General features: G+C 38.1%; 1 protein-coding gene and 2 long non-coding RNA genes across 5 annotated transcripts in view; 1 reads left to right on the top strand and 2 right to left on the bottom strand.

The window, feature by feature from the left end:
* SLC45A3 (solute carrier family 45 member 3) overlaps window positions 1-6063 on the top strand; it is a 39650-nt gene extending 33587 nt beyond the window's left edge. For all 3 annotated transcript variants that reach the window (XM_014075080.2, XM_014075153.2, XM_087720069.1), the window contains exon 5: window positions 1062-6063. In XM_014075080.2, the coding sequence (XP_013930555.2) occupies window positions 1062-1490 (429 nt within the window). In that variant the 3' untranslated portion in view covers window positions 1491-6063. The remainder of the gene's footprint in view (window positions 1-1061) is intronic.
* On the bottom strand, window positions 869-1300 carry LOC148044663 (uncharacterized). The gene is made up of 2 exons (XR_015697324.1): window positions 1161-1300; window positions 869-1071 (listed from the first exon to the last, which is right to left on the bottom strand). It is a non-coding gene; the product is annotated as an uncharacterized LOC148044663 (long non-coding RNA).
* On the bottom strand, window positions 1348-14844 carry LOC148044662 (uncharacterized). Its single transcript, XR_015697323.1, has 3 exons — window positions 14735-14844; window positions 3519-3638; window positions 1348-1473 (listed from the first exon to the last, which is right to left on the bottom strand). It is a non-coding gene; the product is annotated as an uncharacterized LOC148044662 (long non-coding RNA).
* Window positions 14845-15049: the final 205 nt, after the last annotated feature.

Genomic DNA, 15049 nt, shown 5'->3' with positions numbered 1-15049 from the left:
ATTTAGAATTCCAATAATGGCTTCTTTTGGATATGTAATTACCAGTACCATAATCAAGAAGTCTGAAACACCTGATGCAAACTCCCAAGTCGTAACGGCTTCACAACCACTAGCCTTGCCAATAGTCATGCAGGATAACTTCATGCTAGCCATTGCAGTTATGTATCGGATAGGATTCCTGGATTTCTTTGACCAGGGTTTGTATGGCCTAGAGATTCACAAGTGGTTTTTTAAAGCAATAATATGGGGGTAACAAAGATGCATGTTCAGTTGATCCTTATTCAGAGAACTGACAGTATGGCTGCCCTGATCAAACCATTAAACAAATACATAACTTCTATTGTTAAAACTGTCACTATGTCACTTTGCCAGTTTTGTATCCCAGTCATGATATGTCCAAAGCAGCTGTTCCCATTATCTAACTGCACGAGTACTGAGTAACTGCTGTATCTTCTTTGTAGACCTTTGTAGGATGATACAGTTCTACCTATGCCTCCGCTTTTTTTCTTTGCCTTTTGTCAGACCTTTATGTCTGCTTCCTCTATCTTTTTGCTTCTTTCTTCTGAAGTGGTTTCTTCATAACAGCTGCCATTCCAGTGTTGTGAGAGCCAGCAAGACTAACTCTGTCTGAAGCTTCCAGTGCGCAAGCCGTGTAAGTCGGTTGCATTTCATGCATGCCCTTGAACCGTACTGTCCTCTTAGGACTATCATCTTTCTGGAATGACTCTTCTGTTTTGGATAAAACTCTTTTACCAGGTTGACATTATATAAACTTAAATGGTAAATAAACTTAAGTGGTAACTAAATAGTAAATAATACCAAACTTTGAGCTCTTTCTTTTAAATGAATCCTCAATTCATGTGAAATAGCTTGAACAACATTTTTAATTTCTAGAAAACAGCTATCTTTTGTTTCTTCTGTTGATCTCTATTTAAAAGCTTTCATCCTCACTTTTCTCTGTTCCATCTAATCATATCTTTCATATTGTATGCTGTGGTTTCTATATCTTTGCTGAATTGTGTTCCAACATCTTATTATCTTTTATTTTCTTGTACTTTCAGATATATTTGCCTAAGTATAAAAGTAAAGAGAATGCAGCTCAATCAGAAAAGAAACTGGGGTTCCTCAAAAACCACCTTTCTACGCAGAAGCTGACCTACCAGAATGGACACAGTGGTGGCCTGTATTCTCCCCCTGTTGCTGGCTCTTCTCTCTGTGTCAGCTCACCATGTGAAGTTTCGCTCATGATGATGGTGGGAGATTCAGATACTGCAGCGGCGAGCCGAGGCATCTGTTCAGATCTGGCCATCTTGGACAGTGCGTTTCTTCTTTCCCAGGTTATCCCGTCCCTTCTTATGGGTTCACTGGTTCAGTTCACACAGTCGGTCACCACTTATATGGCATCTGCTACCGGCTTTGGGTTGGTAGCCATTTACTTTGCAACCAAAGTTATTTTTGACAAAAGTGATATGGCTAAGTATTCAGTGTAGAGGAAAAATTAAAGACATACTAGGGAAGAGTCAGGAGTGCAGATACAGCCTCTTTCTCCTTCTCTGTTCAATGAGATGTACAAAATATTTGACTGAAGGAAAATAACTGGGTTGATCTCAGGGTGTCTTAACAAAAAGTGTGGTATTGGGCTGCCTCTTTTTTACCCAATGCCTTCAGTAAAAATCTGTGCCCAATCTTTGGCTCAGGCTCACAAGAGCCATTTGAACAGGGGTGCTACTATGATCACTTCCTTTAGTTGTGCAGGTGGAAGATGACAAAGTGCAGAAGGGACCAAAGATAGTTCAAAAATGCAATGAACCTCCGCTTCTTATTTACTTTCTGTATTGAAATGTTGTTGGTCAGCTTTTGTACTGAGATACAAGTCCTCACAACTTGCCATGAGCCAGAAATCATATGGAAGAATGTGATATGGAATGTTAATGTTTTCGAAAATATGTCAGAATAATACACTCCCTTCATTTTTCTGGATATGTTGCAGGTCAAAGTCTAGGTGGTATAAATAATCTGAGCAGAGCTACATAGAAGGGAGCTTGTTTAAGAGAAGATGCTGTGGTTACACTGGCAGAAACTCTACCACTGCATGAAGGAAATGAAACCTTAGTTGTCAGCTGACCCTTTCCCTCACATCTGCCCAAAACAGAGCTTGCAGTTAATGTAAATAGAAAGACTTGCATAAACAGAGACTGAAGAACATGTGTCTCTGGGGAATTGCCTTTAAGTGACTGACTGGCCCAAACAAACTACAGTGCCTTCTACTGTGTGCAATCCTAAAAAGAAGGCTTAGATTAGAGTAAAAACATTTGGGTGTAGGCTGCTATTTCGACTAAGGAGATGTGTGGTCATCTAAATTTCTGGGGAAGGACTGCATAGAAAAGGAACTATGTTCCTACGTACCACAAGACAGGCACCAAACTGAATTTTTCACTGTGTAATCCATTCTTTCTGCCACCCATATAGAGCCTAGGCATTTCTCGGGCTAGAAAAGTACTGCCCTTTTTTAAGCGCACACACACAAACTTACACACCACACCCCAACTGTTTTTAATAAGCCATTTAACTGGCATTGATTCAGTCAGCAGAAGGCAGGACAGCTTTTCCTGGCCAGGACAAACACATATCGAGTACAAGAGTTCAGGATGTATAGAACAATATGTCCATAAGGTCAAGGTCAACTCTCTTTCTCCAAGGTAGGATCCTATTTCCATGGGTTTCAATTAACATTGAAAAGACTGTATTGATAAATTAGAACAATTGGTAGATTAGATATGGCAATAGTTATTAAGTATATAGGGATTGCTGGAAGCCTTAGGATTCTAGAATCTGGGAGGGGAAAGAGGAGTGTCTTCTATATTCTTCCCCCCAAAAAAGCATCACTAAAGCTAGAATTTGTATTTCAAGCAAAACTTCCATTGATGGTCTTTTCTTGGAATGTAGATAACCACTATGATGAGATGATCTTTTGGGCTTGAGAGAGTGTAAGGTGGGTGTTTATTTTGTATCTATTTGATATAAATTTCAGTTGATCATTTCTAATCTGACCCATTTTGCAGTTTGAACTGTGACATAATTGTGGAGACAATCATGTGGTCCTTTAAGCCTATGCCGATGGGTTAGCTTTAGTGTGCTGCAGTCTTGCAAATTATCACAATGTTAACCAGACTCTAGCATGCCACAAAAGCATTAAGGAACTGCTAGATGAATTTGAGCCGAAGACCCCTGTAGAAAAAATATTTTTGTTCAAATGGATGAATCATACTATTGTTAAATGCCTCAGGCAATTTTAACTAGTCCAAATTCTTAGCTTAAAGAAACCAGTCTGTTAAATCCTGTAAAAGTTGACATTTATCCACAAAGTCTCCTGTTACATACTCATGTAATTTAATATTCCGAGTGGAAGGAGTAGAGTTTTAAAATAAAAATAAGGGCAAAATGTCAGAACTGGAATAGGGGAAGATGTAAATTGAAGCATAAAGAGCAAAAAACAAAATTGAATACATTGCGATTACTTTGGCTTTCTCCAATATGATGTTCTTCACATGTGTTGGATTATAATTTGGCATTGCCATCCAGCAAGATTACATGTGATGTCCTAACATGTGTTGTCTTCTGATGTCACAAGTACAGGGCTGTTGAAAAAACACATTTAATATTAGATTCTAACATGGTTTCATGCTTTAAATGCTGGCACATATCAGTCATCAGTGCCACCTGTGTGATAAAAGAATAAGCATCCATATATTATACAATGGTCCTTCCATAATGTTTACTCACAGATTAGCAAATAGATGTATGCTTCAGACACATTTTATGATTCCATGAAACAAATGGGATTATTTTCCAGCAAGAACATGCAACTACAGAGATACTTCAGTCTTTCTTAACCTGACATTTTTCAAATGTTTTGCAATGGCAGAAATTCTAAGCAATTTCATCCTATCTTGTCTAAATAATAAAGAAAAACTCATTCATAGATAGAAAGTATCAGTATGATATTTTCTGAGTAGACTCAAATAGACTCCCCCCCCCCCCGCTCCCTTGAGCAGTGAATCTAGTGATTGGTATTAAAGATTATACCCATTTTCACTGAAGATTTTCCTCCTTGTAAAGTCACCCAGGTGCCCACATTCCTCTCTTGGTAGGAATGACCTTGGTTTATTAGTTTCCTTGCATGGGATTCTTTAATTCTTGGTACCTAAGAGTGTTACTGGATCAATTGAGAGAAACTATAAAAGGGAGTAATACATTTCCATTTAGAGAAAGCAATAGTTTTGGTAGGTCTTTTACTCTGAGAAATTTTAGTTAAAAGACTATAAATAACATTTTGCTTGTTCACTGTTCAGGGTCATTTGATAACTACAATTTCATTTTATTTATGCAAATCAGATCTTGAATAAAAAACAAAGAGAGAATCACCTTAGAAAAACAATGAATTTGACAAATCATCTGAAATCAGGAGAAAAAAAAGAGAAGACTTATGTGGAAATAGCTCAGGTTCTGTTTTTTCCAAGGAAAATAGTTCCAGAGAATTGTAGTTGCCTTCAAATCAGTTATACCACTCTTTACAGTACGGTATGAGAGCCCTCACTGGCATCCTAGATCCTCTGTGCCAAATGTGAGGAGCATTAGTTGTTCCTAGGATCCTTCTTGGATCCTAGATCTAGAAATCCAGAAATCTGGCCATTCCCCAATGGTTTATTTCTTCTTCTTCCTCCTAATATGCAGCAAAAGATCATCTGTCTTTTATCAGCAAAACTTCTGCTTCAAAATATATCATGGTACTCACTAGATGCTGCAGTGGTACAAAATATGTACAAAATATGTTTAATCAGTTTTAGAGTCAATCATGCTGTTATCGGGAATGACGGTGTCTTTTTTTTAATATGGGTCTCTGAAAGTGGTATATCAATTGGGTTTTTGCCTCTGCTATACACTCTTCACAGTCTTTTCCACTCAGGTTAAATTCACATGCTTGCCTTAGCTTGATATGTCAAGATCGGGAGGGAGGGAGGGATAATAGAAGTACAACACAATTAGAGGGGTCTAGCTTGAGGTAAATTGACATATGAACTAGCTGAGTGGCTGAAAAGGTATTGGCCGAGATGCCTACACAAAAAGCTTGACAAACCACCCAATTCATCTTTTATACCAATCCCTAAAAATATAAATTAGGATCATTAATTCCATTTAGTCATTGGTGGTTTGACCATAATTTATTGCATAAGCCAAAAGCAGCTGTGTTCATAGAAACAATAGCCATAAACTCTGAGTTAACAATTTCCATTACTAAGTTAATAAAAAAATACCAAAACAAAATCTGCGTAACCACATTATAGTTTAGACTTCAGCATAAACCCTTTTTTTGTTTTTGCATTTTGAACAAATTATCCAGGAATATGAAGTAGTGGAGTGGACAAACACTTGTGGGATTTGTAACAAATTGTGACCATCTTGGCTTTTTTCTGATTAAATTTGCTCCATTGCATTATGTGGCACAATGCTGTTCAGTTGGAATTATGAAATATAAATCTGACAAGATTGGTCTTGCTAATATGTGGAAGGTTAATAAATCAGTATAATTGTTAGAAACATTCTTTTTATACTCAAGATGTGCTAACAAAGAATCCACTGGATAATGGATTCACACACTTCTTTTATTGTTATGTGCCTATTATTGTTTGGTCCCTAATGCATATCATTCACACATTTCTTTGGTTGTGTTGAAACTCTTGTTAAGGAGCGACTGTGGGGGTCGCAAGCTGGATAAATAATAACACAGGCATGATGATGGAATGACACAAAACCTGCAACTTATGCATTTGTGTCATTGTATGTATGTATCCATAATGTTTGTATGATTGCATCTTCACATGTGAATTGTCATTTTGGCAGCACATCAGCTTTGGGTGTTAATTATTCTTTCTTTGTTAATAGTATTCATCTTTATCTTTCCCACACAGCTTTATTTAAAGGGAATTTTCTGAATTTTCTGTTTTGGCCAGTGATTAAATAATACCCTGTGCTATGTCTTCCCCACATTAAAAAAACCTGTACGGAATTTGTATGTTTATTTATTTATGGAAATAAATATTTTGTACAGTTTGAGCAGGAGATATTAAAGTCTATTAAGGAATGGAAATGTTTAAATGGCCTTAATTTAAAACAATAAGAACTTTGGCTTTAGAACCAAATATCAAGTTATTTACTGTTTTCTATGTTGAATTGGGAGAATGAATAACATGAAATGGTAAAGTAAGTCAGTCATTCATAGCCAGACTGTTAAGGCACAAGTGTCAAACTTGATTGCATCACATGATGTATTGTGACATTTTTTTCCTTTGCAGAGCCAGGGTGGGTGTGGCCTGCACATGATGCATCCGGCCTGCGGGCCGCCAGTTTGACAGGCCTGTGGGATAATATATACTTATGGGGCTATATCATTGTGATTTGTTTCTGAAAATGGGTAATTTCATCAGAAAAATTAAAACAAAGCTGAAGAGCTGAAGTTGGTCACAAAGTTTGAATACTACTACATGAGACAACCTAAGAGTAATAACAGCAAACAGAGGTTTGTAAAAATAGTGGTTTTATCTACAAAATAATATATACTATACAATACTGTAGATATATAATATAAGCAGAAGCTAAACAATCAGTAAAAAATTACAGCATGGAAGAACACACTGCGTGAGAGACGCCCTAACAGGGCCTCTTCTTATTATGTTATTAAGGACAACAGCCAAAAACCTTGCTGACTCATTTCCATCATTATATCAGTGCATCATTGCATCATGGTAGTATCTGGTTAGCTCTTAAATCACTTCTCTGACAAGCTCCTTTTTCAAGACATGGAATTTTCCATATTACAATAACGTATGGTGGGATTACATTTAATAATACATTTAAACAAAATGCAAGTTAATTGTTTGGAGCCACTACAGTATTAACTTCACAAAATATTATTTTTATTTTCAAATTTTACACTTGGTATATGAAACAAATATATTTGTGCTTCATATCAAATCCCATTTGGTGTTGATTGATTATAGAATTGTATTGAAAATGTATCTGTTTTTCATCCAGTCACCCCTTTTTAGACTTGCCATGGATAACCTTTAGTTCTATATATTACACCGTAATGAGCACCACAACTGTATCATGGGACACCTCAGCATAGGAAATTCTCAGCAGATTTGTCAATTCCTTTTGAAGAACAGTGTGTATAGTAAACATATTGGCAGATTTCGGTTATAAATTTGTTGCAGTTATTTTACTTTCATCATTACTATTTAAAGCTATGTACCTTTTGATCATGATTAGTTTTGCAGCCTTTAAATAGACAAAAATATTTGGAATGAGCACAGGAAACAAGGAGAAATTAGAAGGTATCACCATTTGCTTGCGTTACACAAATATCAAAATTCTTAGATTAATCCAAACTTCTTTGAGACAGTCATCCCTGCTTTATGTTCTACTAGCTGATAATCCAATGTTGCCCGGGTATTTATTTATTTATAGGGAGAAAATGTCCAAACCAAATGTAATTTCTAAAGTTTGATTCCCCCCCCTTATTAGAGGGAGCCCCTTTGTGGTCTACTGTGAAACCGTTACCATGGCAACTCCACTGCACTGTACAGTAGAAGCCATTTTACCATTTTAAGGCACAGAACACACATACACCGAGGGGCTTTAGGGGTGTCTTACTCCCGCGGTATTTGTTTCCAGGGAGTAAGTAATCTGTGTACAAAGTTTGGTTGAAATTGCTCGAGGCGTTCCAGAGTTTTATGCTGGAACATACACACAGCCATTTTTATATATAGATAGATTTATTTTATTATGACTATTGAAAGAAACAGTGTGGGTGGTTGTAACTTAGACCAGTCTTTTTCAATTTGCAGCTCTAAAGAAACATTGTACTGGGACTTTGACCCCCAACATTTGAAGCCAATATATCCAAAGGCTGGAAATTCTGGGAGTTTCCAAACTTTTCGGTTTACAAACTATTTGGAGAACCATACCCTGAATGAAGTGGTTTGAATTCTGAACAAAACCTGAATGTTTCCATTTCATGCATATCCATGATATTAACCCAGCTAGTATATAGTGAATAATAGTTATTGAATGCTGAAGTATTCAGATTATAGCTGCCATTACAGTATGTATGCTATCAGTGTGGCATAATTTATGCAGTGGCATAATCAATTTACATAGGACTCCACGATGGTTCTGGAAGGCTAATAAAACTATTCTTACAAAACATTAGGCAGAGGAACTCAAGAAGTTGGCAGGGAATAAAGAGAAATTGTTCTATGAAGAATCGCTTGAGGTATGAAATGCTGTGGTTTTGACAAATTGTGAATTATAATTGAGGGAAATCAGAGGAATAAACGATAATTTGAAGGATCATGTCTGGATGTGCACAGTAGGAATAATTAAAGGGCTAAAAAAAGGAAAAAAACAACCCTCCTAGAAAAATTTGGCAACTTTACATTAATTTATTTTAAACTGTAAAATAACTCTGCCAATTCCGTTTCTTGGTTTGTCATGCATTCTTTTCTGCTGGGGAGAAAGTAACAGCTTTGTTTTCTAGCCCCACACCCCTAAAAAGATTGCAGAACTAATAGTTGTTCATAGAACAATCTTGATTTTTATTTCCCCCCCATTCAGCAGAATTTTGGGATGTAAAAGCACTCAGGACTGTCTGTCAGCAAAATAGCTCTTCAATGCAAGAGGATCGTATTTGGTATGGGGGAGAAGCTGGCAAAGATGTTTGCAAATGGGCTGAATCAGCCCAGGTGCTACAGAGAAAGATTTGTGGGAAGAAGCAATTGGCCAGGAGCTCAAATTGCTGGCAGCTGCTCCAATTCTGAGCACTCCTCACTTCTTATCACATGACCCAAAAGCAGAGAATATTCACACAGACACAACACGGATGCCTCATGCTCACAGATGATATTTACTTAACTACACAAACCAAAGTGCAAATATCCCCAATAGTCAGGGGATTGGAAAAAAATATTTAGCTGTGCTCGGTTTGCTTTCCTTACCTTATTTAGGTATGGATACACCATATTTTGTGCATGATCTCCAGCAGGTGGTGCTATACTATTCTAGCAAATGTTGTAGCATGTAGTTTACATTAGTCTACAAATTACTTTTTTATATACAGTTGATTTGGATTGCTAATGCTACATCCATTCCTTCTGAATGTGATTCCTAGCCTGGATTAGTCTTTTGGACATATGTGTTTTGGACATATCTGTTTCCATTTGGCACCATATTCTGGAAATTCTGGATAATTATGCTAGCATTTTAAAGATTTACATATTGGTTATTTGATTCTAAGAGGTATTAATTGCTGATAAATAATAACTTTCAAATTCAAAAAAATCAAACCTACAAAGCAGAGTAAAGGCAGCATGATAATTCAATTAAAGGCATCAAAGATTAAATGGAACGAAGAAAAAAAATAGAATCAAAGACCTAAAACTAAGCTGAATAAAATAGGAAGAATATATAAAATAATAAAAACACTCCTTTAGAATGCATTCCAGTATAGCCAGCCTAACTCATTAATATCTAGATATTAAGATATGTATGTATATATGTACATGCATATAGTGAATTGTCCTAAAATGAAATATATTGAAAAACCTAATATAAGTTAATGAACCTAATAGAATAAGTTAATGAACTGAAAATATTGATTGAGAGCCTTTCTAGAAAAAGAAGTCATGAATATACGGAATTGAACTACTTTAAGGAATTGAATTTATTGTCCAAGACTAAAAGAACACAAATATAAAAGATAAAGTAAAAAGTCAACACATTAGAGAAGGGAAATGATGGCAAACATTAACAAAGTATTCCTTTAGGCCCAATATATAATCAGATCATTTGAGCCTATGGGTATTTCAAACCAGCACCTTCACAGCATATTCCATTTGAGCAGAATTTGGCAGCTTTTATAGAAATTTCCATAATCTGATATGTTAGTAGAAGTGTATTCCTACTATTTTAGGCCAACCTGGGAGATATTAATTCAGAGTGCTAAGCATGTAAGATGACTGAGGCTTCCTTGATGGCTTCATCCAAGCATAGATGAGACCACAGTGAATAAAGACCCTTCCCTCCAATATCTTTGAGGGTAAGGTATTAAGTTTCACTAGTGTAAATACCCTTTGAAGTGAGATAAAAAACATAATCAAACAGTTGAGGATGCAAAAGCTGTGGTACAGAGGCCCCTGCACTATCAGGTAAAATAGTGCAAGTAAATGATCTTTGACATTTTTAACATGGCCTTTTCTGATTAACAAGAATTAGCTCAAATAACCAGTTATACCTTTTGTACCAGGAAACAAAGCACCATAAGAATAGACAAGGTCAAAGATCAATCCTGAAATTTGATCTGGGAGCTACTGGGAATTACCATTTGATTTCCCTCGGATGGTAAGTATATATGGAGAAATAAAAATGAGTTCATTGGACAAATAGCAGACCATGTATTCTTTCAAGAACCACATAAGATTTCTGCAGCATTTTAGACACTTGGGAAAAATGCTTCAGAGTGTTATACCTGTTTACAGTTTCTTAAACAAATGCATCTTTTTTGAAGATCAGATTGCCATTATGGACAGCAACTGCACAATCCCAGGAAATGATGCAGCTTCTGGCAGGTAGCACTTGAGCCCCTTATGCTCTTCAAATCATGAATTGTGCCATGGCATAGATCTCAAAAATTGCTATTTTCCTTATAAACACCAACAAGAGCAATAAATAAGCTCTGTACTGAAGTTTTTCAACCTTCCTACACATAACAATGCTATCAGTTTTCAGGAATCATGGTCAGAAAAAACTTCGAGGCTTTTCTTAAATGGGGTTCCGAGGTTGCCCAGGCCTGTTTTTATCCACAGGTTTGGGGAGATATATCTATACACATAGACACACAGAGTATAAATAACATAAACACAACTGTTATCATCCAGAAAATCTCTTAATCCATCTCTAGTTTCAATACGCCAATAGGTACGGTGTAGCGGAGAAGGCATCAGGTTAGAAATTGGGAGGCCATGACCTTCAGTCCCGTCTCAGGCCTAAAAGTTGGTTGGATGACTTTGGGCAGCCACTCTCAGTCCAAACCACAAGGTTGAAGTGGGTACAGGAGGAGGAGGAGGAGAGGAGAAGGAGGAAAGGCTTATGCATGCTCACCACCTTAAGTTACTTACAAAGTAATAAAAATCTAATCAAGCAATCCTTTTAAAAAGAGAAATATGTTGACAGATTAAACATCCACAGGCAGTGATCCAGCCATGACTAATGAGTAGAGATCCCCACCTGCAGATCACTAGCGACCTGTCCAACTGAGAAAACAAAGTTCAAAATAGTGCAGATTTAGTTTAGTTGGGCTAATTACAAGCCAAGATAACTGTGTCTGCCATAGCAGCTATGAAACAGAGCTGCCTTTGTTGAGGCATTGTTACCACAGGTGCCTGAGGATAATCAGCTTGAGAGTCCCAATACTGAATATGCCATTGCCTATTCACGAAGACTGCTGAAAGGACACTGGCAATATCCCAGGCAACTTTGAGTGCTCAACACATAATACAAAGAGCACTGATGGTGCAGTGGTTAGAATTTAGTATTCCAGACTAACTCTGCCCACAGCCTGGAGTTCGATCCTGATGGTTGGCTCAGCCTTCCATCCTTCTGAGATTGGTAAAATGAGAACCCAGATTGTTGGGGCGGAGCAATAGGTTGACTATATGCATTCAGAGACGGCTATAAAAGCACTATGGAGCAATATAGCAATAAAATATATTGCTAATACAGGACCAAAAAAGATAAGAGGCTAAAACATGAATAGGCTAACTTATTCCTACCCATTTGCAGTGCAGTATGTTATGTATAGTTCGTTGTGTGCTAATTTTAGAAGAGAAGTCCCATAATATTATTATTCTTATTCTTAGAGCAGATGTTATCATTACTATTAAACTAACATCAACAGAGCAACTACTTGAAATGGTGTGCAAATTTCACTATTAAAAATTACAGGTGGTGTTCAAACAATGTTCTATGTGCACTGCCTGCTAAAACATGCATTTTAAATGTAGCAGGAATTGGTTCTGATTCCTGAATAAATTAAAGATCAAGAGTGTTGGCAATCTGCATTTGGTAATTAAGGGTGGTACCTTCTTACTACCATTCTACTAGATCAATTAAACTGGTTACAAGTTAATGCAAGCCTCTAAAAGCCTCTGGGAAGAAAGGGCTAATCATGCTTTAAGAAAGAGACAGTGTTGAAATAATAAAAGAATCAGATCGTCTTGTGATTAGTATAGAACAGAGTAGATGCCAGCCACAAACCAAACTTTGAATGCCAAGAAGTTATTAGAATTCTAATAATTTCCATATCTCTTTCGAGTGTTCGGAACATTATGTACTCATTTTCTCAATAGTCCTTATGACGACAGTATAAAATGACTAGGTACTGTAATCCCTGCTTTCCCTTAAAATAAATGCAAATTGAGTTCTATACCATACATATAAACATGCACATATCTTGTCCCAAAGATGCTTTTTCAAGAGGCAACTGGACTTTTTTTTTCTTTGAAGACATTTCGCTTCTCAGATAACAGATTAACAGAGTTGGAAGGGACCTTATAGGTCATCTAGTCCAACCCCTCACTCAAGCAGGAGACCCTACACCATTTCTGACAAATGGCAGTCCAATCTCTGACTGAAAAAGCTTCTTCCCCACCATCCAGTCAGAGCTGAAGTAACTTCTTGGAGAGAAGCGAAATGTCTTCAAAGAAAAACAAAAAAGTCTAGTTGCCTCTTGAAAATGCAACTTTGGGACAACTATGACCTGGATGACTGAGAATCTCCATAGACATACACATATCTTGTCTCTTTGTAGAGACAATCTTGGCTTCTCTGTAACCAGTTGAAACTATGAGTAAGTCTGTCCATATATTGTGAAATTAATTAACTGTGAGCATCCTAGACCAAGCCAAGTCCAAAAATACTAGAGAATTCCAAGGAAGCCTGACACTCAAAAAAATTGGCAATCAACAGGCATGCAGAGATAAACAACATCTACATACCATTCAAACGAGATAATCAACAAGTCAAAAAGGAAACGAAAAGGCCCAAACATCTCCTCACCAGCAATCAACAACCAGATGAGCAAAGATTAACACCAAGATTAACACTAGACCAACAAACAAGAAGCAAACAAAACCCTAATCTGACAAAGAAGCTAACTGTTAACAACAGCCCAATCAAGGAACCACCAAGACCTCTTCCACCAACACTGACCAAACAAGCTACTATATAAAATGACAATAAACCCCACTCCCTACTAGCACTGATGATATTACCTAGTTTGGAAATGAAACATCAGTAAACAACTAAACAACCAGAGTGCCAAGGACTCCACAGTTCAATCCTGAGATACAAATATTCTCTTTTATCAGTACTATTGATTTAATCAGCAATGAAGCCAATTGAAGATCTCACTGGTCTTCCGAGACCCCCAGGCCTGATTACAAAGCAAGGTCTTGAAGAATTTCCAAAAAATAAGGAAGAATGGAGCTAATCTCATTTGGTCCCTCAAAAAAACCCAGCTTTAAAGGTTGAAACCAGCCCTTGAATTGAACCCTGAAGCAAACTAGCAACCAATGCAGCTCATGGAGGTGTAATGAATGTTGTTCTAGTCACTGAAAAAGTGACACGATCATTTTTCACGCAACCATTGCAGCACCTTCACGATCATGTGATTTATACGAAGATGTTTGACAACAGGTTCAAACATTGTGACAGTTGCAGTATCCCGGGATCATGTGATCCCCTTTTGCAACCTTTGGACAAGCAAAGTCAATAGGAAAGCCAGGTTCACTTAACAATCATTATACTAATTTAATAACTGCAGTGATTCACTTAACAAATCTGTCAAAAAAGATGGTAAAAATGGGGCAAAACTCAACTTAGCACATTTCTCCCTTAGCAGTAGAAATGTTGGGCTCCACTGTGGTCGTAAGTCGAGGACTACCCATATATCGACCTGTGCAAATCAACAAATAGGAAAATCTCACGTAGTAACTTCGCACACTTCCTAATAAAGCCTATAGCTTTTAATCCTATTCGTTTCAAGGTGTATAAAACTGAAAGGCCGGGACTTCTGTCCTGGCTTTCTAAGCCAGCGGCGAGAGCAGAATGAAAAATGTAAACACCAAAACTTATTTTGCGCCTGCGGGGAAGTTCCCTGCGATGGTCTGACTACTCCTGCCGGGTTCTCGCCCAGCCAACTGGCACGTGGCTCCGCAGATAGTTGGGCTAGGCGAGCCCCCGAGACGAGCCGTCCAATGAGGAGACCGGGATGGAACCAAGCCTTCGACGGGGCGGGCCCCCGGTTTTGGAGGACACCTACCTTCGCATCATGTGAGCAGAGAGCGAGAGCGCCAGGAGGAGGAGAGGGGAAAGCCTGAGCGTCGTGGCGGTCGGCCAGGGTAAGGGTTAAACCAGCGGGGGGTCCTGGCGTGGAGGCGCGCGAGCTGGCCACGAGAGAGAGAAGGGAAGGGGGACGGGGCCGCGGATTGCGGGGAGTGTCGGCGTTTTCCACCGAGAAGGTTGCAAGCGCGTTATTGCTGTAAAAGGGCCACTTGAGCAGTTAGTGAATTGGGGAAGGCGCGCTAGGAATACACTAACAAGCCGCGCGTAAACTAACCTTTTCCAAGAAAAGAGTTTTGCTGTTTCTCTGCCCCGAGCTAGCTGGGTTGGAGACGGATTCGACCAGCAAGAGCCGATATTTTTATTTGGCTTTCCGCGGAAGCAAAAGCTCCTTGAAAAGCGGATCTGCCCGATCTGCTGTGTTTATTTACACACACACACACAAACACACTCACTCACTCACGCCCCTCGTTATATTGGAAACTGCGTGAGAAATAAATCATGTGGGTTGTTTACTGCCAATGGCATGCAAGGTTCCCGACCGCTTCTAGTGGAAAAATCTGGGGCTTCTTGCCGCCAAAGGACGGGTAGG

Source organism: Thamnophis sirtalis, unplaced genomic scaffold (assembly GCF_051295495.1).
Source record: "Thamnophis sirtalis isolate CommonGarterSnake01/CBP01778 unplaced genomic scaffold, rThaSir2_p1.2 scaffold_7, whole genome shotgun sequence".
Classification (NCBI taxonomy): Eukaryota; Metazoa; Chordata; class Lepidosauria; order Squamata; family Natricidae; genus Thamnophis; species Thamnophis sirtalis.
Note: the sequence above shows the minus strand (reverse complement) of the source record. Positions and strands in the feature narration are given on the sequence as shown.